Source organism: Ciconia boyciana, chromosome 9 (assembly GCF_034638445.1).
Source record: "Ciconia boyciana chromosome 9, ASM3463844v1, whole genome shotgun sequence".
NCBI lineage: Eukaryota > Metazoa > Chordata > Aves > Ciconiiformes > Ciconiidae > Ciconia > Ciconia boyciana.
The window spans coordinates 39,413,815-39,441,208 of NC_132942.1; the positions used below are offsets into that span (position 1 = coordinate 39,413,815).

At 37.3% G+C, this 27,394-nt stretch overlaps 1 protein-coding gene across 19 annotated transcripts in view; it reads left to right on the plus strand.

The window, feature by feature from the left end:
* The first annotated feature begins 448 nt into the window (after window positions 1-448).
* WWOX (WW domain containing oxidoreductase) overlaps window positions 449-27,394 on the plus strand; it is a 541,832-nt gene continuing 514,886 nt past the window's right edge. For all 19 annotated transcript variants that reach the window (XM_072872386.1, XM_072872390.1, XM_072872387.1 and 16 more), the window contains exons 1-4: window positions 449-618; window positions 3,281-3,345; window positions 4,627-4,684; window positions 5,893-6,071. In XM_072872386.1, the coding sequence (XP_072728487.1) occupies window positions 512-618; window positions 3,281-3,345; window positions 4,627-4,684; window positions 5,893-6,071 (409 nt within the window). In that variant the 5' untranslated portion in view covers window positions 449-511. The remainder of the gene's footprint in view (window positions 619-3,280; window positions 3,346-4,626; window positions 4,685-5,892; window positions 6,072-27,394) is intronic.

Genomic DNA, 27,394 nt, shown 5'->3' on the forward strand with positions numbered 1-27,394 from the left:
ACTAACCCGGCTACGACGGAGAATCTTGTCCCAGAGATCAGGAGCTGACAACTAATTGCAAAAAGCTTGAAGAACAGTTAGCTTGTCATCGCTTTCAAGGGCCTTGTTGTATTCACACCCGTCTCTGAAAACAGAAGGCTGGAAAGGCTTAATGCCCCCAAAATATGAGATTCTTGTGCCATCCATGACGATTTCAACTCAGTCCGGGGCCCCTTGGGGGTTAAAAACTCAGTGACACACGTAAAACCCACTAGATTGAGGCGAAGTCGCTGTCCGGCCACGGCCCCCGCGGGCTGAGGGGAGCGCCTGCCGCGCGCCTGCCGCGCGCCTGCCGCCTGCCTGCCGCCCCCTCACCGCCCCGCTGCCCCGGACTACGCTTCCCATGGTGCCCCCCCGGCCGCCCCGCCGCGCCATTGGCTGGGCCGGCCGGAAGGGGCGGTGTGGCACGCGCCCGCTGGCCGGCGGCGGCGGCGGCGGCAGCAGCGCGGGGTTGCGCGGAGCGCCCGGCCCAATGGCGGCGCTGAAGTACGCGGGGCTGGAGGACACGGACAGCGAGGAGGAGCTGCCGCCGGGCTGGGAGGAGCGCACCACCAAGGACGGCTGGGTTTACTACGCGAAGTAAGGGAGGGGGGCGAGCACGCCTGGAGCCCTCTGGCCACCCGCCTCTCCGCCCTGGGGCGGCACCCGTGGAGCCGCCGCCGCTGCTGCCCCCTCAGCGCTGGGGGCGGGGGAGGGGTGGGGGGCAGGAGCCGCCATTTGCCGTCCTTTACTACAGGGGCGAGCTGCCGCCGTCGGGCGGCTGGGGCCGGAGCCGGGCTTTGGTGGCGGGACCGGTCTCCGTGTGACTCGGTTTCCGCGTGCGGTGCTCGCCTGACTCGTGGGAGCGCGGCGTGTGGGCTGGGCCCTCCCAGCGACAGCCTCCCCCTGCTGAGGCCTGCGGGTGTGGGAGGGCAGCGGGCAGGCCGGTCTGCGCGGTGCTGGCCCCGCCGGGCGGAGCCGCAGCCGCCCGCCTCGTGTGGGAGCGAGGCGGCAGCAGCTCTGGGCACTCCTGGGTCCGGGAGTGAGCTGTCAGACAGCTGTTGCAGTAGACGTCATGGTTCTGTGGGTAATCTTTATACGTATGGGCAGTTGAGCCTTACGCAATATTGTAGTTTTCTTAGTTGTCCTCCTTGTAGGAATAGAGGAGGAACAGGTACCGTGGAAGTTAAAAGTTACAAATGCTCTCCCTCAGCTCCTCAGTGTATACAGCTTTGACAAGAGATAAAAATTTCCGTTTCGCACCATCTGCTTTTGCCACTCTGAAAACGATTGCATCCTCACCGTTTACAAAAGGGGATGTGCTACAGGGCTGAGTAACCTAGTGGAATATATATTTATATGTTTTTCTTCTCTCTTGTGGTTTCTGTAACGATGCTGATCTTGGAATCTGTTTCAGTCTGTTTAAAGCTGCAAGATTTATTCCCTTTCACAGAAAGGGGGAAAAGTATAGTGCGTTCTCACCTGTGGTGAGTTGGCATCTTCCTCCCAAGTTCTGCTTTACAAACACTGGACAGAACACATTAGTTTATCTGAACTTTGTTTGTAAACACTGCAAATTCTCTCTAGATGTTTGTTTTTCTTAGGTCAAGCTTCTGTGTATTTCCTTTGACTTCAAAAACTCTTTCAGAAAGGAATCACTTGGTGAAAGTAGCAAACCTACAAAATAATAAGATATTACTGAGCATAATTTTTACAAAAACAATTAATTCAGTAGGTCTGTTTTTTAACTGTTGTGAAACTTAACTAATTCAATTTAATTTAATGACATGACATTAATATATCTTTACTGGCTGAAAATCTTGTCCAGTGTATCTAAAAAACATTTGATGTAAAGAGGTCTACCTTCAATATAAGCTCTATATCTGTGATACCTCTGCGTATTCTGGAAACTTGTTGTTAAACCTCCTCAACAATATAAACTTTAAACTTAGGTGGAGTAGGATTACTTTGGTTTAAGACTTTTAAAGGTCTTTGTGATGAGTCAGGTAGGAACACAGTCAGTTACCAAAGCTCGGTGGGCATGCATTTGTTTGTCATGCTATGGTAATTTGGTGATGTATCTCGCATCAGACAGGAGTAACTCAGGATCTTTAGTGTATGAGTGTCCTGAAGTTCAAGTGCTACTACAGGTCACACAGATGTATTTATTTAGTCTCAGACCACCAGCTGTGTTTGTTGTAATACAGTATGCTGTCACTGTGGGCTAGCCACATGATTAGTATAAGAAGGAAAAGTTGCTTATGTTGTGCATAAATTGCTGTTGGTACTAAATCTGTAGTTTAGTAATTATTTGTGTATGTTATTCAATAATGCTGTTAGTCTTTATTTCATACTTCGGCAGCTATCAATTTGGACACTCTTTCAACTAAACCGTGCCTGACTCTTAATATAAAAACTTGGTTATGATTTTAAAATATTTAATGAAAGATAAGAGTTTAATATCCAACCTGATTTCAGCACTTTGGGTATCTTAAGACCTCGTTTATGTGCACATCACTTTGCTTATTAGTCTGTAGTGCAGAAAACCTTATGATAGAATATCTATCATAATTAATTCTGCTACAGTGATTTAAGTGAATAAAATTTCTGAATTAGAAGAGGAGCTGTGATACCATTATCACCCATATTAAATAAATAGTCTGCTATTCAAGGCCTTTGGATAAACTTATCTGTCCAAAGCTGCAATTGCTTGTGTAGAAATCCAGACTTATTTACCTTACAGCTTGCAAATAATATTATTAGACAAGAGTTTTAGAAAGATGCTTTTGTCATTTGAAAACTTTCTAATGTTATTTCTACTAGTTTCTGATAATTTATTTTCTTGCTTCTTTCTTCCTTTTTCCCATCAAGGATCACTGTCTTTTTGAGACATTTTCTGAGTCTGTTAATGTTATTCTTTAAAAACTTTTGGGTTTTCTTTCTTCTAATCATAAGCAACAAAACTTAGATTGGAAGTCAAACATTTATTTGAATTTTTATAGACTCCTATGCTCTCTGGTTAGTTACTATTCCTTCAGAACTGTGGCAATATGGGAGCCTGATAACTTCTAACAGCAGTTTTGACCTTTCTTAAACAAGGGATTTACATGTTTCTTTTTTTGTAGGAGACAAGCCTTTTTCTAAATTGTATTTTTTTAAAAAAAGTGAAACTATATTTACTGTATGGAAAAAAAAAATTGGGATTACATCAGATAAATTATTAGGCAATTTTGTAAAATCTTAAACTTTTATTTTCCTGCAGCCACCTGGAAGAAAAAACACAGTGGGAACATCCTAAGTCTGGGAAGAGGAAACGTGTTGCAGGAGGTTTGTGTTAAGCTTTTGTAGTGAACTGAAATTATGTTACAAACATCAGTTGGAGTTTGTGCAGGAACTAGATCTCCTTTTGATCTTCTAGTTGACACTAATCACCTAGACCTACTGAGCTTGCAAAATACATCTGATTTCAGTGAGGTTTTACCTATGTGATTGTGTCTGTGTAGAGTGATCATTTTGCAGTTTTATGACTTTCTTGTATTGCTTTATAAAGCCAAAGTACTAATTCCAGGATAAAGGGATCTTTTACTGTGGCTTGTAAAGTATATCGTCAAAGGCTGGAATTCTCTGATTGGGTACTGATATCTTGGTGTCCATCAGATAATATTTATAGTTGGATTACATTCTTCAAATAATATATTTCATCAAAGAATATCCCTGGCACAGAAGAAAGTCCCATTAGTTTTCATTTTACTTGTTTACCCTAACCCAATTGAATGTTTGTGCCAGAGCAAAAGACAGCCAGTGTTGCAGGACACTTCCAAAGGTATATGACTTCTTAAGGACTTTGGATCAGTATCTTAAATTAGATCTTCCCAGAAGCTTCTATATGGTGTACCTAGGGGTTCTATGCTGTTGACAAGCCTTATTTCTTTTGGCATTGGTAATGTGACAGAAACTGGAATGTTTTCAGTAGGTTTTGAGCTGATTGAATTATAACTGAATACTATTCAGCCAGGATTAGAAATACTGGGAATGCTATCTGTTAAGTACTTCTGTAGAGTCTTTTATATGAGCATTTATTTTGTAGAGATCTGCCATTTTTGTTCTTTTATCTATCCTTCCAACTTCATAGAATCATTTAGGTTCAGTTTAACATATCCCATAGCCACTTGAGGGTTCTGATCTTTTAGTATGTGTTACATGTAACTTTTCCTACATTTAATTTGATGTTTTTGCTATTTACTTTATCAGGGATAGATAGTAAGCTGTGTGCAGTATAGACATGTGTGTGTACTAGGAAGCATGGTTGCATTTTGCCGGTTTGTGCCATAACATGAAATAATCTTTATAAAGAATTTTTTAATTATACTTAATATGCTAGTCATTACAGTTGTACTGGATCTGTATATTTTACTTTTATTAGAGAGAAATTGCATGTGATTAGGGAAGCAATCCTTCTTTCAAGTTCCAGTATTCAAGTGCAGCAGGTAGCTGCATTACCTACAGAAATAATGCAGAATTTTGCCACATCTCTGAGAAATCACTTAAACTTCAAATCTGAGTATACGCTAATGCCTGAAAAAAGATAATGTTTTATGTATTTCCTAGGTCTGCCATATGGATGGGAGCAGGAGACTGATGAAAATGGACAAGTCTATTTTGTAGAGTAAGTATGTCAAAATGTAGAATATGGACAAGTAGGACAACTGTGTTTCATGTTGGGTAGCCTTTTTGAGTTATGATACTGTGGCAATATCAGCTGGAAAGACAAATAAATTAATAAGTACAACTTCATAATCCATATGCAGATATTACAGTTCTAGCAGTGTCTAAACACCCATTTGTGGTTTTCTGAATTCTTCCACATGCACAGAAATACTAGCTTGGGTGGCAGATTGAAGTGACTTGCATATCCACATCTCAAAATGTGAGCTGACCCTCAGGCAGTGTTTATGTAGGCTAATTTTGTTTGTATACCTTGATGGATAAACTCTGTACATATAACTTCAAAAACATATCCAGAACTTCATGGGTGCTGTTAGCATGGCAGTAGTGCTTTAAACGTACAAGATGAAACCAAAATTGCTGCAGCTCTGGCTTGCTTGCAATGTAAAGCATAGAAAGAAAAGAGGACAGGGATTGAGCTAGGAAAGATTTTTAGATAGGTAAGGAAGGAGGAAGTTCACAGAAGCAGAAAGAAATTTCTGGGAACATTTCCTTTTGTATCTTTTTCAATGGCAGGGTCAAAATGCGGTGGTTATCTTAAACTGACTTGGCAGATTGAAGAACATTGACAGGCCAAAATAGTAAGTGTAGCCTGTGTCCTATAATTAAGGGCTGAGGACTGAAAGTTGTTGCTTAGTGTCTCTTTCTGATAATTGTCTGAAGACAACTAAAACCCTGTTTTAGAAAGGTGAGCCTGACCCAAATTGTGCCATTTGCTGAGCTGATGTGAAGCTATTTGTTTTCAGTCGTTTGAGGAAAAAAGTACTGAGCTACATTTCTCATTGGTATATTGTTTCAAGGGAGTAGTGTAGGACCCTTGTATAGAGCTCCTATGAGAATATGATCTTCCCCAATATAATGAGATTTTTCCCTTGACAAAATTCTGCTTTACGTGTCAGGGGTTCACATGAAGTTCACAATGGCGTTGTGAAGTATGTGAATACAATTATTAATGGATGCGGTCACAATTGGAAAAATGTTTGATAAAAAAAGTAATTTGGGTCATTTTAACAAAACTGAAAAAAAAAATATTTTTTGAAGTTTAAATAATCCACTGGAATTGTACACAACAGTGGTTGAAATACACTTAAAATCTAAATGTAGAGTATAGAAGGGTCCAAGCAGTTGAATTTTTGTGTTCTTTTGCAGCCACATAAACAAAAGGACTACCTACCTTGACCCAAGACTGGCCTTTACAGTTGAAGATAATCCAGTAAAACCTACTACTAGACAAAAATATGATGGAAATAGTACTGCAATGGAAATACTCCAGGGTCGTGACTTGAGTGGAAAAGTGGTTATAATCACGGGAGCAAATTCAGGAATAGGTAGGTTAACACTACACATAAGGTAAAATATGGCAGTCTTTATCTTACAGGCTATTTTGTTGCTTAAATATCTGTGTACTTTTGATATTAAAACTCGGTTTGCATTATTTCCATGTAAAACTTCTAGTTAGAAAACTTTGTTCAGGTTTGCATTACTGCTTTCTTAAAAAAGCGTGCAGAATTTGGAGCTTAGAGGAGAGCTACAGGAAAGACATCAAGTTCTGAAACTATTTTTGTCTAGAAAAATATCGATGGAGGCATTTTACATTATGTAAATATATAAAGGATGGCTGTGAAAGGGAAGGGAAGTTTCTTTTTATGATCTTGGTGGCTAGGACAAGGAGTAAGGCTTGTATGGCTGCAGAGGAGTTCGGATAAAGTATTTAGAAAAACTTTCTAATGGCAGCAAGTAAACTAAGGTAAAGATTTTCCAAGGAGGCTGTGGAATTTTTATCTCTGAAGGTATTTTCAAGTAAACTTGATGATGAACTTGTGTCGGAATGTCATATTTGATGCTCCTTTAGGGCAAAAAATATGTTTATGACCTTTTGAAATCCCTGTTAGTTGTATTTTCTAGCAGGTTCGTAATCCTTTTAGACACTCAGCTTGTTTAGGTATCTGTTACATAGTATTACTTCTATAGCCGGTGAGTATTTGAGAGATTCTAATTAGCTGCTTTTGTTTCATTTCATAACGAAGCTTTGGTGCTTAGGGGCTTTGCCTTTCTTCTCAGAAGACAGGATTTCTTCTCCAACTTAATTTGCTAGGCTGTTTGAAGTTTCACTCGGCAACCTGCACAGGATATGTCTTTTTCTGTGGCTTAAATTTGTGAAGGAGCCACAAATCTTAAAACACTGGTGTGGTTTAGTGTTAGATTTGAACTTTTTTGGTAAACGAGGGGATCTACCTAAATCCTACTGTTAATCTTTTGTTCCCTTTTGTGGTTTGCATTTTTCTTTATGGTTGGATTACATCAATATTGAAAGAGTCCTTATGCAAATTATTTGATGTCTTTTTTTTTTTAGAGCAGGATCTTGACTTAAATGCATTTATGAGGACTTTGGAAAACCTTGGAGATGTTCTGGAAAATGGGTTAATAGCAGGACTTATCACTCTGAATTTTCTTGGTCTTTATCTCTTAATTATTTAAGGGAGTGTTATCCCACAGGAGTAAGATGAAGAATTTAGAGCTTTGTGGCTTGCCATTTAGGCATTAACAGCTCATGTCCTGCTGTCACTGCATGATATGCTGCTACAGATTGGTATTGCAGTTCGGGCAGCAAGTGTTGTACTTATCTGTCTCAATGAGGAATTTGTGTTTTCTAGTAAGGCTTACATTCCAGGTTCTTGGTACAGCATGTCTTTACATTGTATCCAGCAGTAGAATTTGCTCTGTATGCAACTGTGCAGTCTCAGAACATTTAAGAATTACCTGGACTCAAATGATTTACCTTTAGCAGGAGAAGAGCTACCATTCAGACTTGCTGAATGAGCTGAAAGTGTTTCATATATGGCAAAAGATTAATCCAAGATGTATGATGCTTTTGTCAAGATTTTTTTTCCTCTGTTTCTCCCTTAGTTTATAATCTGGATTGATTACAAATAAGCGAGCATATCCTTGCACCAGATCATCTTTGCTTGTGACATATATGCACAAATATATATATACACACACATATATACTTTATTGATTTCTATTAGTAGGTGAGGGCAGGATATCACCCCTGGTCAGAATTATACCAAGAAGAGTGGGAGCATCAGTGAAATAAGCCTTGGGCTTGTGCTGCTATATGAGGTTAGGACATAAGGAGTCTAAAACTATGAAGGTGATGTAGCAAATATGTGATTAAGGTGGTGTTATGGCCTATATAACTCAAAACTCTTGCATACCATGTTGCATTTAATGTTGCTGTAGTCCTAGGCTTTGTGTCTGCTTACCAATTGCCATGGAGCATGGATTAAAGAGAAAGCAGTTCTAGGGTTTACGCTTCTTATGTAATCTATGTTATTTTTCCTAGCTCTAAGGGCTTCTGAGAGAGGATATAATCTGAGCTGGGCTTCTGCTGGTTATGACTTCTGATTGACCTGTTTGATGGAGAAGAACAAGTTTCAAACTCCTTGCTGTTGTGTGAAGGGAACACTACCCCTTTGGGGTTGGCTAATAGTGTTCTTGCCCAATTAATTTGGACATAATTGGCAGAATTTGAAGTTTTCTTGAAACTCTGTTGTCTGAGTCTTTAAAATGTATCAGTCTTAGCCATGCTTTGTGACTCTTGGCAAATTGCTTTGAATATGTCACTGTCATGTAATGGATTGCAATGTAGAGATCCCGGTGAGTTTTAGTACGTCTACGCAATTCTTTGGGACTCCATGTGGAAATACTAATTAGCTGGCTCACGCAGAGTCTTAGCAGTTTTGGAGCTTATTCCCCAGTTACTTTAGGATGTCAGTGCTGTGCTCCACTTTGTGTTGTAGATACTCCTCTTAAAGTCTCTGTGTATTTTGGAGCTAGTATTTCCCTCCCTGAGGATTTTGAGAAGTAAACAGTTACTGAGTTTTCAGAACACTAACATGCTTTCTTTAAGAGGTAAGTGTAAATATTTCCAAGGAAATATTGCTGTCCATTAAGTAGAAAGTGCTTGAAAAAGAATGGATTACTTGTTGAGCATTTGTACTTAATGATGTAAGAAAAAAAAAATCACTCAGCCCTTTCATTGTTGTCAAAATTAGTTTCAATGGTATATTTGAAACTAACTTTATGGTATCTGTACATTTGTTGAGGAAATTTTTATTTTCAAGATGGGTAGAACAAAGATCAAGGTGTAAGCTGGTAGACTGCAGTCTATCAAAATGCAGAAAAATGCATTTTCAATTACTGCATTGCTGGATGCTCAAGGTAAAGTTTGGAAAATGCTGAGAATCCCTTGAAAGATGGATGAACATAGAAGTTATTTTTTTATTCATCCATATATACCACTTTAAGATAGTAAAGTTAAAAACAAATCAACAAAGATGGAATGATATGTTAATTGACTTTGTGAATCTAATACAGGGAATCCAATGTAGCTTGCCAGGAACTTTCTTTTTCAGAAGACGAAGAGATTTTTCAACTATGGGGGGGGGGGGGGGGAAGAGATGCTTACTTAAGTACTGAGGGAGTACTTTGGATGACTTCAGCAGTGGTGGAGTTTTCATGGTATCACACGTTGGCTTCTCAAATGTTACTTCATTGCCATTAATTTCTCTTAATGTGTCTGTGAAATGGGGAGACTGTCTGCTCTGTGGTTCTTCTTTTCATTACTGATTAGGAATATGGACTGTAAGAATTTCCTTTATTACATACCCACTTTCTTAACTTAGTCCTTAAAAGTACAAGAAGTGTGTGTGTGGAAAAAAAGTACTAAAAAATTACATTTATAAACAATTCATTAGTTTTCATTAGTGACTTGGAAAAGGTTAATGAATTATTCTGTTCTTCCAATATAAAGAGATCATAGCACATCAAGAGTTATTAGTAAAATGTTTTCTTATTTTTTTTTATTTTGGCCGCTTTTTCTTCTGACAGTGCAGTCCAAATATTCTTCAGCTTTTTTTTTCCTCATCTATTTTTTAAACTCAATCTAAATTTCAGTCTGAGTATCACATTAGAAGTTGAGGTAACTTTTGGTCACAGTAAAGCTGGTGTAGTAAAAAACTAAGGCTGCCTTACTGAACAGTTTAGTCTTCTTGCATCAATTCTTCTGGTTTTAAAAACTTACTGTTCTATGTACATTTAAACATGAGTAGTGTAAAGTGTCAGTTTGTTCTCTTAAAGTCAGTAAGACTTATTCCACTGTGATGAATTAAAGATAGTGTGCAGTTTTGTGCGTGCGTGGTTTTTTGTTTTAAAGGTCTCAACATTAGTTAGGTTACAGAGAAAATACTTCCCTAGTATGCTTCTTGTATGAATAAAGTCCTACTTTCTAATTTTTCCACTAGAGGGCTGTGTTGCTCTTTGAAAATACTAAACAAAAGCGACCTGGTACTTTTTCCTGTTTTTGGTAAATGCTCCTGTAATTTTGTTGTTTGTGTTCTTAATTATTAGGGCTAGAATCCGAAATTTTAAAAGGCATGTGAGCTGTTCATCTAGGTTTAACTTTATAAAAAGGTGTGGTGTTTTCAACTGCATCTGTAAGCAATATCCTCAAATCAGTGTGGTTTGTTTGGTTTTTTTTTAAAGAATATTACTTGGTTTTAATATCAGGAAGACAGTTGTGTAGCTGATGTGATTTTTCTATGACTTGTATAAATATTGCTATCTGTTTTTAAGATTCATATAGCTATGTGACCTTGAAACTACATGTTCTGTTTTCTGTATCCGGTGCAGTTGCATCTAACCAATTGCGACTGCTAGAGTATGCATGAGTAGCAAAATATAAGTAGTATTGCCGTGTATTATGGAAGGGCAAAATGTATATGTTCTGTGCAGTAAGGCAGATTCCACAAAGTAGGGTTTTGCTTAATGCTTTTCCAAGATTTTATCACAAAACTGTATTGATAATCACAGCTAAACCATTGCTCAAACTGCAATTCTAATTTTTCTGCTATATGAAGGTCAAAAGAAATCTGTTAATTGCTTTTGTAAGGGATGCCTAGAACAAGCACAAATTATCTCAAGAAAATGAAAACCACTTTTGGCCTTGAGCAGCTTAATTTTTTCAAATACTAAAGAAAATCCAGAAGCTTCAGTCATAATGTGGCTTGCTATATTGCTTTTCTTGATTATGTTTTACCAGAGTAAAGCATGTAATTTTATAATTGTGGAAATGTTTTAGATTACTTCTTCAAAATAATTGTCGGTTAATGTTTGGTAAAATGGAATTCCTCTTTTTTCCTGGCACTTTTATTGCTATGCAATGAAGAGGCCTTAGCCAGGAGAAAAGTTGTATATTAGGTACTATTAAGCAGTACTTAAAAGATGAGTCACTACTCCAGCGAGCTTTTGGTCTGCATATACTTTTGGTGTGAGAAGTTATCGTGTTTCTTTTATTTCTTGTACAGAACTTCCATATTAGTAACATTTATCATACTGATGCAAAAGGTTGGTAAACGTGCTTAAAATGTATTGCAATTAAACGTCTGCTTTATCATTTATAAATTAAAGGGCCAGTTATTAGAAACAACTTTTTAAAACATAAACAGAAGTTTTTCTGTTTTATTCCTTTCTCTCATAGCTTTTTTTCTCCTGATGACTCTATTGGTATATTACGTTTTTAAGTGTGGAAAGCTAGCTTGACATAGTTAATAATAAAAAATGGTTGTTACAAAACTTGTGCAAATTAGATTGTAGCATATCACTTAGGTTTTTAAACTCTAAAAGTCTGATTGAGTTACAGGTAAAAATGATTAGTAAATTTTAGCAGATGACATGTTTTAATAAAACATGTTTTTACAAACAAAGGAAATGCAAAGCAGACTACTTTTTTTCTCTTAACTACTAAAGTCCAGTTAGCAGCTATATTCTTTCATTCTTTCTTTTTAAATTGATTTATGCTGCACCCATGGCTGATTTGCATCCCCTTAAATAAATGTAGCCAATACTTGAGGATCAGGTGTATGAAATCAGGGGAAGAGACCTAGCTCTAAAATGCTGTTTTGAGCTCAACTATCAGAGTAGACCCTGTGCAGCTTTTCAAATGCGTTGTATATTTAATGAGTGTATTCCCAGTATCAAATGTCATAGTTAATTGCAGTGAGGGTTTGTATATATACACAAACATAACTGAACATTGTGAAACTGTAGAAGGTAACATTTTGACAATGGGTAACTTGATAATTTACTTAGGATTAATCATCATGGTAACATGTAGATGATTAGATTTTGTTCACACATGGTGGTGCTTTTGTGATAAATACAAATTAGGTAGCTCTGCAATTTATCATGTGCCTTCCGCTGTATCACCTGCACCTAATTCAGAAATCTCTCTCATATGGGGCATTATTTGAACACTTTACATCTGTGAACAATGTAGAATGGCTAACCCTCTTAAATTATTCTGCTCCCAAAATACTAGAAACTTTTCTGTCTCCATTACTGGAAAAAAACAATAAAGTTTCAGTGGTCTGGGATGTGGGATTAACTGTGTTAATTCTGGGACCAATAGCATCTAAGATGTGATACTGTCAGAGTGGAAATAGGACTTTAAACTATTGGAAAGCTAGGAATCTCTCTTTTCAGTAAGCATACAGTGCTTACATTAATTCAGGAAGATCCCAAGATATTTTTCTGTCATCATTTTTTTGTATTAAAAAAAAAGTTCTTTTTGGTAGCTTTTACTTTTTTCTGTTTATCAAAGGAGTATAAAAAATAAGTAAACGTGTACATAAGTGAGACAATACACATGGCCAGACTGCTGTGCTTTGACTGTGTGCTTTTGTACTTCATACTGGCAGAAACTAATGAAAGTTTGTTTTATTGGGGGAGTGACGTATTGCACACCTTCAGAATTTCTGAATTCCTGATTTTTGAATTTCAGAATTTCTGAGCTGTTGTTTGTCTGTTGTGTAGTAGTGTTTGAGCATTTCCTATATTAGTATTGTTCTGAATCTTTCTTGTAGTTAAAAAGCAGAATCTACCTTTAGAGCCTTGATAGAGGCAGGTGCGGTTAACCTTTGTTGCATTTCTTATGCCAGTTGAGTAATAGCTAATTGAGTAATGGCTATTTAAGCTATTACCCATAAGAGGATCAAAATTAAACTTTTAAAACTTCTCTAAATTTCTAGTGAAGATCACTTAAGGTCTGTAACAGATGCTGGCTAGCTTTTGCCACTATGCCCTAAATCTATTGGCAATGGAGAGATATGGAAAGTATGATGAAAAAGAACAGCTGTACTTCTTAAGAAATCAAAAATTGACTGCTCTGTACCTGCAGAGAAGAGAATTCTGTGAATATTGGGAACTATTCTAGTTGTAGAGGTTACTGAGTTTATTTGTGGGTGACATAGCATTTTTACTGAGGCTGGCTTTCTTGGCCTTCACAAAGAAGGTAACATTTGCTGAATCCTAATTAGGCCAGTGAATGGTCTCATTTAAGTCAAACTCTGATCATATGGGAGGAATAAAACTGACCCTTACAAATACCATTGAGGACTCTCATTTTAATAGAATTAGTCTGACTGTCTTAAATATGTTCATTGTCTTTCACTGTATTGCATGGAGTTTGGTGGTCTAAGTCCACAGATGCTTGTCTGAACCTGTCAGTAAGGAATTGTTCAGCTCTATTTTTGAGCTAGATTGCAAACATTCCTTGAAAAATGTGCATATTTTTCTTTGAAATCACGAAGGTTATTTTCTAATTCCTCTTGTCTGTTTCCAGATGAAATAGTATTTAAAGGTTATACAACTGGCAGGACTTCTACAAAGGAACTGTTCAAGGTAGTCCTCTGTTTCAGAGTCACTTTATGATTTCTTGTATGGTCTTGGAATTTTTCTTATGCTGTAGCATCTGAACTTTGTCAGCCTTGAAAAAATCAGCCTGTTTTTGTTGGATAGTTTGTTTTGGAAAAAATAATCTTTAAGAGAAAATACATCTGTCTAGTTTTGGTCTGTATTGTTATTTTTCTCAATTCTATTAATATGTTACACTTAGAAATCTCTGAGAAAAGTTAAATTTCTTTTTTGTATGTTTTATTATGATGAATAAACAGCAAGGTGTTTGCTTTCCAGTAATTGTCTACTATTTGCATTCCTTTTTCTTATGAGAGCAGAAGAAAGGGATGCGACATGGGGGAGCAAGCTTGTGGCAATGCTTCTTGAATGGTCTTTTCCTACTATCTAGATCTTTTCCCCAATTTAGTGGAGTTTGTTGTGTGAATCAAAATTAGTTTTCATAAACGCATTAATTCCTGTGGATTAATAAGTTGAAACTTCTGCCTGTTTTTATTAAGAATTTCTGTATGTAATTCTGTTGTAGTTGGTGCAGAGAGAGAGGTGTATTCTGTTGATGGTGCAGAGAGAAGGGAAGTACTGGGGTTTTGCTAAGGAGGTGCATCTTTATGTTCTTGCTAAACCAGCATAACTTGTAGTGAACGCACTATTACAGCCTTTGCACAGTTGTACGTTTTCATAGTGGAAGTGTTTCACATGTGGAGAACTGAAGTGGATATTATTTATGGAGGTTTGGGTTCAAAGCTTATTGTGAGACAGACAAGAAAGATCAGCAATATATAACCTTAGATTATTTTTCTTGGCCAAGTCCTGGCTGTCCCTGAGATTGTTTTCATGGGATACTTCTGTACTTATTGGGCTTTTAAAAGCATGAAGGAGCTGTTCCTTGATGTATATTTTCATTTTTTTTGTGAATTCTAGGCTCCATGTATCACATGTTTCACTATTCTAAGCAGCACAGTATATTAACAGAAAAGTATGGCTAGCCTGGGTGCAGCCAGTGTGTGTATGCTTTGCCCTGGTAGAATAAAATAACCTCTCATGAGAAAAATAAGTTACCCAGTAAAAACATTTTGCAGATGTAACTTTTGCAGTGGGGTCTTCTGCCAGCACAGTTGTGTTGTTTGGGGACTGTTTTCTTGCTATCCTTCGCCAGCAAAACAGTGGCAATGAAGGTTAGGTTTTAAGCCCTTTTAAAATGTGGTTGGCTGAGGGGGAAAAAAATAATCATCCTTCAGCCTAATACACTTTGGTATTGTATATGCAGCTATGTATTTTAGTTTTATGTTGTTACTCTGGCTTCAACAGACTTACTCATTCTCTTGAGGAAAAACTGCTTAATGAAGAATTCATGGGAAAAGTAATGATGAAAAATTAAAGGCTGAATTTTTTAAGTCCTGTGATCCATGTGCTGTGGACCAAACTTGGCATGGATTATCTTAAACCACATGAGTAGCCCTACCATAAAAACGTTGGTGTCTGCATAGAAGTTTTGTTGTTTTCTTCTTACTTAAACACACCTTAAAAAACAAACTTACACTTTGCTAACTTTTTTCAGGTATTTTCTTTGTGGAAGTCCAAAACTTTGTAGCAAGCATGAATTTTGTAGTACCAGTGTTTTTTGGGGAATGGGAGTACAGTGCTTTTCCAGGAGAGCCTGGATCTTGCAGGAGGGGAAGCATATTTTTGGCCAGAGTACATTATGTGGGTAATTGGTGTAGAAAAGCACAGTTTATGGAGGGGAACGTGCCTGTGGGGTGGAACTTTTAACTCATTCTGTTGCGGGATGTTAGTAGCTGTCAGTCAGGGATTAGTACTGATGTATTTTGAACAATTAAAAAACTACTAAAAGCTATTATTTTCAAACTTTGAATAATGTTAATAGAAGAGGGTTCTCTTTAATTTACAGTGCTGTATTCTGAAAATTTGTGGTAGGTCATAGTGATTTTGTTTTCCATGGGTGCCATCACTCTCTTTTAACTCTGGCTTAATATTGTGGAATACTGATATTGCTCTGCTTTACATAAGGCTCCAACTGTCTATTTGTTACATATTGTAAATATTAAAAGGTCCTGTTGGACTTCTGTAATTTATTTTTCTTATTGAGTAAGCTGAAAATGGTGTCAGATGTTCATACTGCTTTTTCATGTCCATTTTGATGAATCTATTTATTACTTCTGTAATGAGTCGTACACATGGTTGGTTAGCCAAGTTATTGAACTTCATCAACCTTGGCTGAAATTCACAATGCATGTGAAACTTGTTGTAACATGTAAGAAATTACATCTGGGCTAAAAGGTTCAATAATGATTACTACTTGTAATGGAATCTTTTCACAAAGGATAGGATTGAGCTATATGCCTGTGGTGTACTTTCTGGTACTCCTTTTACAGGGGAATAACATATTTGTGGAACAGGAGCCTTCATAAATGGTGCTTACTTTCTTGTCTGTTATCTATGAGTTAAAAAATTTTTCAATGGGCTGCAACATAACTTGATCGCTTTTCTGTCTTTTGAAATACTTAATCTCACAAAGGTTTTTCTCATTATTTTATGCGTATTTCATAGTCCAGAGATGAAAAGACCTTTCGCATGATTCAGTCTATCTCGCTGCAACACAAGACTTACTTTCTGCATCATCTTGTGTCTTCGTGTTTTGAAAGCTAATTGTGTGGCAAGAGCTGTTTGAATATTTTCAGCTGTATATTTGTATTTTTTTTGAATGCTTGTTAGATGGTGGGGACAGAAGAGGTTGATAAATGTGTACTGTTTTCTAATGACAGTATCTTCTGAGACATCTAGTGACTCTTCTAGATACTGTCAACTAGTTACAGCCTAAAGATGAACATTAATGGACATGATGTTTTTGTCTTACCGGCAGAAAATTTCTTGGTGACTATACCTATGCTAAGCAGTAGGGTCACAAGAAGAAAGGATTTCAGTATCTTGTGTCCCTTTCAAACGCCTCATGCTTGATTGTGTCAAGGATTTATAAGGTTTTGAAACTCAAGTCTGAAACAGTAAATCCCTACCAAGAAGGAAGTGAAAGGAGGCAGGTAAGAATTTGGGAAGATAAAGGTCGAAATCTTGACCTGATTAACAGGAGTCGTGCTACTGACTTCAGAATTACTGAGGCCAGAATTTTGCCTGAATTACAGAATAGGAATAGTACTGTGAGAAGGAAGTTGATCTTATATTCGTTCTAAAGTCTACCGTATGCAAACCTTTCTAAAAGACTGTGTGTGACTTGGGAAAATAAATACATCAAATGTCACATTCTTTTAATAATTCTCAAGGGAAGACCATCAAAAACAAAAGTAGTTTTGTCTTCCGTGATTTTTTTTAATTAATGATATTTGCATTTCTTAGTTTTGTTATTGACCACACACTAAGTCTTATGCCTTCCTGTTGTTTTTATTTTTCTTCTGCAAGTGAAAGATTTTTTTTTCTCCTTTTTCCATTTCTTCTATAAGCTTTTCTTTTTAATATGTGAGATCTTTGTAGCCTTCTGTTCAGCTATATAACCTCAGTTTTTCTGTTCCTGTACCATCTAACTGGTTTTGATTTCCTGCTGTGCTTCTACGTGGTGGCTTTTAGTACTTTATCTGTTGCTTCAGAAAGCTCCCTCCAAACCGGCTGTCTTCAAATCTGAATAGTTTTGTAATAGTATGCTTTATGTTTCCTCTTCTTCATTTAAGTATAGTTACCTTGGTCACTGTTTCTAAGTTCCTATTCTTAGTTAGTGTCTCCTTTATACTAAAAAACTAGTGAAGTTAGGTTTTCTGGTTGTTATCATATTTTCTTGATAGTAGTAATATCTGTGTGAACAAGGAACTATCACAGTTCAGTTTTGGATATATTTATTTAAATCTTTTGCATGCACAGTGACTTGAGGTTCAGAAAAATGAGAGTTGCTTAGAAATTTTGCATTTTTTCCAGGTTATGTTATCTTTGTAGAAGGTACGTTTGTTGCCTCCTCATTATTTATTCTTTATCCAAGCAGCTTTATCAGCACATTCTTTAATTGGGTTTCCTTTATTTTTGATATCTAAACTCAAGTTCATAAAACTTGTGGGGCACTTTCCTCTTGTGATCATTAGTCGAAAAGCTGCCTTTATGCAAAAATTCACTGTTTGTTTAAAAGTTTGTGAGCAGGATCTCTAATTCTACTCTAACACAACCAAGTTGAAGAAAACAATATTATGTATTCAGAGATCCAGGAACTGTGAGAGGTTCTGATTATGTTCCTCTTCTGCCATTGGCAAGCATGAGCAGCATTTCTCACTTCTATACATTTGTACGTTACAGACATTAACTATGCTCCTTAAGATTTTAAGAAATGTGTGATTAGTCTTATTTTACATGTAGAGCAACATATGGCTGCAGTAACTGACCGACATTTACAGATTATGTCCATATTCCAATTTAAAGTGGGAGTTGGATTGTTCTGTCACAAGATAAAAAGTATACTCCTATGAAAGCTGTTCTAATTCTTTAGCAGAAGAAGTAATTCAGATATATTTAGAGTAGAAAATATGGCAACTAAAAATGTGTAAAGAAAGCTTTTGGAAAAGTGCTTTATTTGTCTGGGTCTGTGTCCAGCTGTGAGCAGTTGCTGAGGGGTATAAATCTTAGTCTTGTTGAAGGATTTTTTTTTTTTAACTATGAAGGTAAATTTGGGGTATTTTATGCCTTACTAAGATAGGCGATGAAGAGTGTATAAAAATGTTCATGGCCTACTTGGTAGCACACTTTTGGCATCCTGAGTGAATGAAGATTGTGATCTGTGAGAAGGTATCTTACTGTATCTGTTTCTGAATCTAATCTGTAGTCAAAGGAATAGAGACCTAGACTTCCTGATTCTGTTCTTTGTATCTGGTGCTTTAAACATGTCTCTTGCAAAACAAAAAGTTGTGTCTAGAATGTAAGGCAGACATATGCTTCATAATGGTATATGATGTAATTTGATGAATAAATACCACTTACTAGACTTCATACACACAAGCTAATATTTGGTCATTAAACTGGGGAACTTGTCACAGGCAAGGCAGAATGCATATGAAATCAGGAATTGTACAGCCTTATTTCTGTGTGATCTTGAGTGAACTATTCAACACTAGATTCTGACTATCAGTAGAAGTAATACTTTTTACCTAATTCACAGTAATGTTGCAAATTGTGACTCAAGATTTTAGAGTACAATATTGTCACAAAACCAGTAGGCTTTAGAAAACGTTTAGTATGCTTGTTCACCTGGCAGTTTTTCCTATTTTACAGGTGTGAAGTTTTGTAGGCATATGTATTTTTGGATTTAACATCCCTTTCCCCAAACTGGCAAGGTCTAACTTCTTGGAAGATGAAAAAAAAATGGTATAGAACATGCAGCTGTAACTGGTCATTTGCTTTAGAAGATTGCTGTCATTGAGCTCTTGGGTGGGTTGCTGGTGTTCCAGCTGTTAGCAGATAGACCTTAAATGTCATCTAAAAAAATATACATTAGTTTTGGTGTGAGAAGATGCATGATATGTTTTTGTGCCCTTCTTGAAAGTGTGGCAAAGAGGTCTTTTTTTGCCCATGGCCTTACATTATAATTTAATGACTTCTAATTCTTGCTTGTTTCCCATTCTCCTTGCTTTTGTGTGTAGTCACTTTTTGTTAATATTGTTCTTATTCTTCATCTTTTGTTTCAGAACTCCATCTCCTGCCTTACTTTGTATGTTGGAACCACATGATGGATCATTTGAGTTACATAACAGCTTCCCACCTCCCTCTTTCCTTCGTAGTTTAAAGTACGCCCAAAAGGTTTGCCAGTTTTGAACCTTGGGAGGTTGGTACCCATCCTGACTACCATCTAATCCAGAAAAACTAGAATTTAAGGAGGTAACCCAGGACTGTATAAATTCCCAAACCTCCATGTCTTCTTGTCTTGCCCTTTGCTAGCTGCCTCTTATCTGCTGTTTTTATTTGCTTGCACTAGAAAGAACGATGAACTGCATCTTCCCCATATTCAGTTCTTTTCACAGGATCCTGAAATGACTCTTGTATTAAAATCTTCCTCTGCTGCTTAACTAAACAAATTGTCTTATCTCATGTTGCCCAAAGACAGAGGTGGGTAGTGACTGCCAGAAATCAAGTAGCATTGTTTTAATTTTTGGTCTGCTCATCTATTCCTTTTCCACATGACATATACTGTGAGCTCTTTAGAACAGGACCTAGCTGTGTATGTGTGATTCTCTAAGACATCTTTTTTTTTTTTTTGTAACCTAGTTGTGAGCTGTTTAGGGCAGAACCTTGTTTTATTATTTATCTGTAAAATGTCTAGTGTACATTTTAAAATCTTTCACTGTGTAACTGATATAAATAAATATCAAGTTTTAAGAAAAAATTTGGTCCAATTTATGTTGTAGTACTTTCTTGGTACCTCTATGTAACATTGAATATTTCTCATGAAATAACTTACAGATTAAAGCTCGGAGGGTCTAGCACTTTAGCTGACAGCACAGTATGTCTTTTAATTATTCTGCCTTGGATGAAGTATTCCTCTTTATTAAATTTACTTCTTTTATTAACATTGCACCGTTGTACTTGCCAAAAGGAGATTCAAAACATGCAACTAATTTTTTTGTTATGTTTAATTAGGGCTCAGCTCAGCAGTACAGAAACCTATGATACTGTTGGCTTACAGAAGAACAGAAGTGTACTTGAAAAGAAACTAGACAACTTCTGGCTTTTTTCTCCATTTTTGCTTTGGTGGGAAAAGCTGTTGTGTTGCCTAAAGCTACTGCTGATGCAAAGAGCAGCTTTAGAGAAGGCGAGTTTGCCAACCCTATTTCTCTGAACTTGGAACTTTTATTTAAAATATCTGATTAAAAAAAAAAAGCCTGAGAGAGGCAGTCAAAGATAAAATTTAAATTCTCTGGGCTTTTTTCTGGTCACTTGAGTAAGCTTGTCTAAGAAGTTCTGTTAAAAATAGCAACAATAAGGGGGGAAAAAAGCCCCAAAGTTTTGGGGATGAGTTGGAAAAAAAAATATATATATACACCCCTCTGAACAGCTTTCAAAATGTAGTTGATACTGAATATCTCTGAATATCTGATCAGACTTTTTATAAACCCAGTTATGAATGCTCTTACACTGGCACTTCTCCAGAACACAAACCCTTCAGGGGTGTGTGGATTAGCTAGAAACTGGAGTCTCGTTATCACAGAATCATAGAATTGTTTAGGTTGGAAAAGATCTTTAAGATGATCAAGTCCAACCGTTAACCTAGCACTGCCAAGTCCACCACTAAACCATGTCCCTAAGCACCACATCTACACGTCTTTTGAATACCTCCAGGGATGGTGACTCAACCACTTCCCCGGGCAGCCTGTTCCAATGCTTGACAACCCTTTCCGTGAAGAAATTTTTCCTAATACCCAATCTAAACCTCCCATGGTGCAACTTGAGGCCGTTTCCTCTTGTCCTATGGCTTGTTACTTGGGAGAAGAGACCAACCCCCACCTCGCTACAACCTCCTTTCAGGTAGTTGTAGAGAGCGATAAGGTCTCCCCTCAGCCTCCTTTTCTCCAGGCTAAACAACCCCAGTTCCCTCAGCTGCTCCCCATCAGCCTTGTGCTCCAGACCCTTCACCAGCTTCGTTGCCCTTCTCTGGGCACGCTCCAGCCCCTCAATGTCTCTCTTGTAGTGAGGGGCCCAAAACTGCACACAGTATCCAAGGTGCGGCCTCACCAGTGCTGAGTACAGGGGCATGATCACTTCCCTAGTCCTGCTGGCCACACTATTCCTGATACAAGCCAGGATGCTGTTGGCTTTCTTGGCCACCTGGGCACACTGCTGGCTCATATTCATCCGGCTATTGACCACCACCCCCAGGTCCTTTTCCAGCAGGCCGCTTTCCAGCCTCTCTTCCCCAAGCCTGTAGCGTTGCATGGGGTTGCTGTGACCCATGTGCAGGACCTGGCACTTGGCCTTGTTGAACCTCATAGAATTGGCCTTGACCCATTGATCCGGCCTGTCCAGGTCCCTCTGCAGAGCCTTCCTAGCCTTGAGCAGATCAACACTCCCACCCAACTTGGTGTCATCTGCAAACTTACTGAGGGTGCACTCGATCCCCTTGTCCAGATCATTGAGAAAGATATTAAACAGGACTGGCCCCAGTACTGAGCCCTGGGGGACACCACTGGTGACCGGCCACCAACCTGATTTAACTCAATTCACCACAACTCTTTGGGCCCTTTGATACTTGCTACTGATGTTAGGTAAATCCTTAATGATTTTATTTTTGTGTGTGTGACTGTTATAAGTTTTGTTGCCACTGCTGCTCTTTAGATTGCCTCAGGTTTGCTATAAAATAGGGATGAAGCTACAGTAGGATGCACAAAAACGTTACTTCCTTAATAATGTATTCAAGTAATGGTACTTATAAATGGACTGGCTTTATTTAAATAAACAAAAAAAGTGGTCACTTATCCCATAGTGACTAAACATTCAGGAATTATTACTTACTAGGAAATAGTGTGCCCTAAATGTCATGTCAAATTTGAGTACTTGGATCTGATCTAGATTTCATTGAGATGCTGGTTTGATGTTGATGTCCATTGTGGGCAGATTTATTGTTTTCTGCTACTCTAGATTTCAGTTAAATGTTTATTTTGGAAGTGTTTATTTTGCAATAAAAATAGAAGTAGTGCATTAACATAAGTGTAGTCTAACAAAATATTTTTTATCCCTTATGAATAAAAACATATGTAATTCTGAATCGAGTAATTTAGGTTTTTTTCTAAAATTAAGAATATGAGTCACACTAAAGTGAGTTCTGCTCATTTTGAGACAAAGTTGCTAGCTCAGGTTTCTTTTACAATGTATGTAACTCTTTGTTTGACATGAGTTGGTAATAATACAGGTAGATGCACTTCTAGGTGGAAAAGTTATTTTTGTCTAGAAAATGTGAAGTTGTGTGCCAAATTGCTGTATATTCAGATGCCTGTCTTCCTCAGTGATATGTTATCTGTTACAAAGGAAAAAATTATATGCAAACAGAAAAAAATATACTCTCTAATAAATTATCCTTAAACGTAAAATTATGAAGCCAAATGCTAAATTCTGATATATTTTTTAAATACAATAATTGATTTGTGTTAGGAAAACTGGCTGACTTGCAAGAAGCCACACTGTCATTTTTAAAGACAATCAAAATAAAACATGGATTTATTCTATGCTTGAAGAAACTCTGAGAATAAAAAGTTCAAAGAGAGTAATCTTCAGTTGCAGATGTGATGCTAAAATATGACTAGTTGTGTTAATTTCTGCAAATGATTTTAGTATTGATAAAATGCCACTCTGATAATGTGCATTGGACTGATACAATACACTTTAAAAAAATATTCAGGAAAAATTTGTTTGGGATTTGGTAGGAGCATGATCCTATCACTTAATAGATGAAGAAAGGCAAGATGAAACATGAAGGCTCAAACTCCCCCCCCCTCCCCCCCCCCCTTAATGGAGTATATATTATTTAAACAGAGCTTTGGGATGAGTTGAAATGAAAGATGCATGTCTGAATCCTTTTTGACTGAGATTTTTGGTTGCTGATGTACATCTAATGCAAGGAGTAGATATGAAAGATAAAACTGGGATTTCACTGAAAATTCAGTTCTTATCTCCGATTCTCCTTCTCTTCCCTTCACTCTAATCCCTGGCCACTCTTCATCTATTCAGGCACCTAGCAGGACCTGTTTGTATTTACAAGACCTAGCAACTGAAAAGAAATCTTGATTGGGATGATCTGTGCAGTTTAGTATTAAATTTCAGTTCTGTCTCCCCCTATGCTTTTATTAAGCTTCTTTAAGAATATCCAACTTATTTCAAAACCACAGTTTTTCAGGGTAGTCATTTCCATGCATTTTAGGGGCAGTCATTTCATGGTTGGTGGGAATTGCTTTTACACAACTAAAACAAGGTCTTATCATGGGACATGTTAAGTAGCTTGGCTCTGTATTTAATATGCTGCATCTCACCATCGGGTTTATCCCAGACTGGAACCTTTGGCTGTTATTGCAATATTTATATTAGATAGTACCACCTCTACAACATAAAGGATAGGAAATGTGGTTTTGAATCTGCTGCTAGACTGTGCCTTTGGATAGCTGAGAGAATTATCAGTGTTAGGTTTTAACAGCTGAAAGGACTAAGTCCAAGCTTTGTTCATGTCTTTTGTAATTGCATTTTAAAGTGAGTTGGTGGGCATCTTTGGACAGTAGAACTAGAGTAGATACCAGATCTGACTGCAACTTTGTGGCTCTTAGTTGCAGCATATTTGTAATGTACGTGCCTGACATAGTCACTGTTCTATATTTTTGTTTGCTTGCAGCATCTTCAGTTATGAGTTTAGCTTTCTTTGCCTCAAATGATGCATTTTTAATTTTTTACCAGAACAATGAGTCACAGATCTTTATAATCCCATCAATTTAAGGATGTTTTTTCATATTTGTTTAGTGTTGTGCTCCCTTCAGATGAAACAAAATATTTTGAGTTTTGTCAGTGACAATGGCAATGTACTTATTGTTAAGAATAAGTTTTCCTTGCCCAGAATAGCAGATTGCAAAGAAGTGTAATGTGTAACGAGTGCATATTTTTAAGTTGGTTAGATGGAAAACAGAACCAATGCATTAGTCATCCTGATTCGTTTTCGTTGGCTTTTTCGGTGGTTCATGGCTCCAAGAAAAACACGTTTGTCCAATTGACACACAAAGGGAGAGGCAGGATGTATCTTTCATATAACATCAAACTTTTCAATGAAAAATATCGGTATGTCTCGTCACCATGTGCCTGCAAACACACAGAAACAAAAGCAGCATTAGTATTTCATGTGAATTGCTCACTTTAAATTTAGTCTCTTAAAAATACCTTGGTGCTTTATTTGCTTGAAAACTTGCATTTGGAGCAACTTGAATAATGTGCCTCTAAGATTTTATCCTAAATATCCATATTGAAACAGAGCGACTGTGGCCAAGCAATCCTGATACAGAATGCATGGTGCTTTTTTGGCTCTGAATAGTATCAGTTTGTCAATGATACGATGTTTTGCATATGGCTGCCATCACTCCATGTGAAAGGTCTCTTGGATCTTCTACCCTTAAACCACCAGCACAGGCAATGACAACCTTAGTTGCAGAAGATTCTTCCCTGAATCTCACATCACTGTTGAGGTATTTCAGCCTGAAAAGGAGATAGCATAACTCCAAATTCTATATCGCTTTATCTCTAGCACATTTGAATCTGCTTTACTCTTTTTCTGCAGAAGTGTTGAATAAGATCTGATTCACTGTCACTGGCATTTAGGTCTTCCAAGTTGAAATAAATCTAGTGATGTCTAGGAGACAAGTCTCTTTTCCATTTATATGTAGTTCTCTTGGGTTCCAAAAATCAAAAAACACCTAGTCTGTTTGCTGAGATGCAGCAGTTGGGATGGGAGTCTATTTTGGATTATAAAGATGATTTGTTGCAAGTTCTTGAGTGTCTGACCTTTTCACAACTCTCCTCTGTAATACAACTGGACTTAAATTGCATTTCATGTAGATTACATATTGCTTTTTTTAAAAAAAAGTATTAGTATTGTATATTGTGTCAGGGTTCTGCTCTTAAGGTTTTTCTCATTTCCTTCCTTTTTAGCTAAAACTCAAGTTTACTCTTGATCCAGAAAAAATGTACAGTTTTGTTTTCAAAGCAAAGGGGTTTTGAAAGGAGTAACATATTCTACCTGGAAAAATATTTTTGTGTTACTTTTATTACTTCTGCATTAACAATAAAATAAAATCAAGTATGATTTGATAATGGTCGGATGTTGCAGATGAACTTTCTGATGGTTGAGTAAAAATTGTTGTGCCTTATCAGAATGTTAAGGGTTTAAAAAGATGCGTACATCAAAGATGCCTCTGTTGTTTGATGGCTTGAAACTGCCAAGACTCTGCTGGTTCTGTGCATGCCATAGGTTTTCTAGATAAGGTGTTGGATTTGTGTTGTAGAAACACACTGGCCAAACAGTGAGAATACTCTTCTTCTCCCAAAGATCTTAAACCAAAGTAAAATTGAAGTGCTACATATTGGCCTATGCTTAGTTCAAGAGGAAGTGTCTGAGAAGTTGGTTTTTTTTTTCTGGAAAGAACTATGAGGAAGGAGACCAAAAAACCAAGAAAATTGCATCGTTCTTTTTACATTCTCCTTTGTATCACTTCTGCCTGGACAAAGGAGTTCTTTTAACTTGTATCTTTTGTACACTATCAGAGTTCAAATGCAAACTCCTGAACTAGTGGCTATACTGCCCTTGAGTGAAAGAGGCCAGAAAGTATTTTTTAATTTACATTTGGTGCCAAGAATGTTTTAATTAAGATTTCATATTTTCCAGATTGCAGAATTAATTTAAAAAGCTGTTGCTTTTACTTTGTGAAGGTTATATAAAATTATTGATACTTCCTAAGTAGAACCAAACTGTACAAATAAAAAACTTCCTATTCATTGGAAGTTGGATTTTTACTTGCAGTATCATAATACCATATATGGAAAAGAAATCGCTCTTCCAGCTACTGGTTTATCAAGGAATGATTTTGTACAAGTGTCTTACCCATTTTATATTAAGAGAAAATAGAAATATTTCAAAAAATCTCCAGATCTATTCTGAAAATTAACTCACTTCACTCTGCAAATGGGGCATCTGTTTGTTTATAAGAACCCAATAGATGTATGCTGCAATTCAGAAAGCAACATGAAAGTTTGAGAGCAATGTAGCGGGGGAAAAAGAAAAACCTGAACACAACTCTGAAAGTAATACACCCTTTTAGGGATAGGATACGTTCGTGCTTAGCAAATCTGAGTTGGTTTCTGCTGTTCTACAGTCCATAAGTAATCCATCAGTGTATGCAAGGCCAGAAATATGTAACAGAAGCAGGCTAATGCTTTTCACTTCCAATTCCACAGAACGCTTTTGTTCACTTACTTGATCTTGCTATGTTTACTGTAGTGGAAGGGAAGAAGATTTTCTTCTGGACTAGCTTACATTCAAAGTGCCTGTGACACAGGGCTCAAGGAAGGCTGGACTCATCACAGCTTTAAATTATTACTCAAGCACATGTGAAGAGGTTTTAGAATCTCAGGGCCTCCAGAGCTCTTCTATCGGTGGAGAGAAAGGAAGAAACGATTTTGAAGAAACTAAATGCAAACAAACCCTGTAGGCTTTTAAGTTGAGGACTAAGCTGTTGCAAAGAAAGATAGCATCACTGCTTTTCAAATGTGTTGTAAATGACAGAACCAAGGTATCCTGGAGTGTTTGGGAGAAGGCAGAGAAGCTGGAGAAAACTTGCCATTGTCTGAAATGTCTTTGAATTTCTTCTTGTGTATTGAAACTTTCTTATATTTGGAATAAAGGAATGTTTTAAAACATGTAAATGCCTGATGCAAATTCTTTACAAAATGTCCCCCAATGATAAATGGACTATATGCTGTCTACTTTATTTAAACAAGAAATTGCTGAATTACTTTTCCAGTCAGTGAATCTCTTTCTCTGTTTTATAGAGGAGGTTGCACTGTCTGACAGAGCCATAGACTCATCTGGTATATGTTGACACAATGCAGTTGGCATTAATTGAGCGATGCTAACTGCTCGTTAATTGAGACTGTTAGCTGAAAATCTGTCCCAAAATTCACTGATAGTAGTCGACTCCAGATAGATGAGAATGTGAGAGTATTGAATTGAACAATCATCACAGAAGATGAAGAATGAAATTGAGTGCTAAGTCTGAGTCTTTATGAAAAGCATGCTGTAAGTAAAGGGCTGAAAGGTTTTAAATGTCTGTAGCAAATCCCATGCACTTGTAGCTCTCTTTTTAGTTCTGCTACCAGT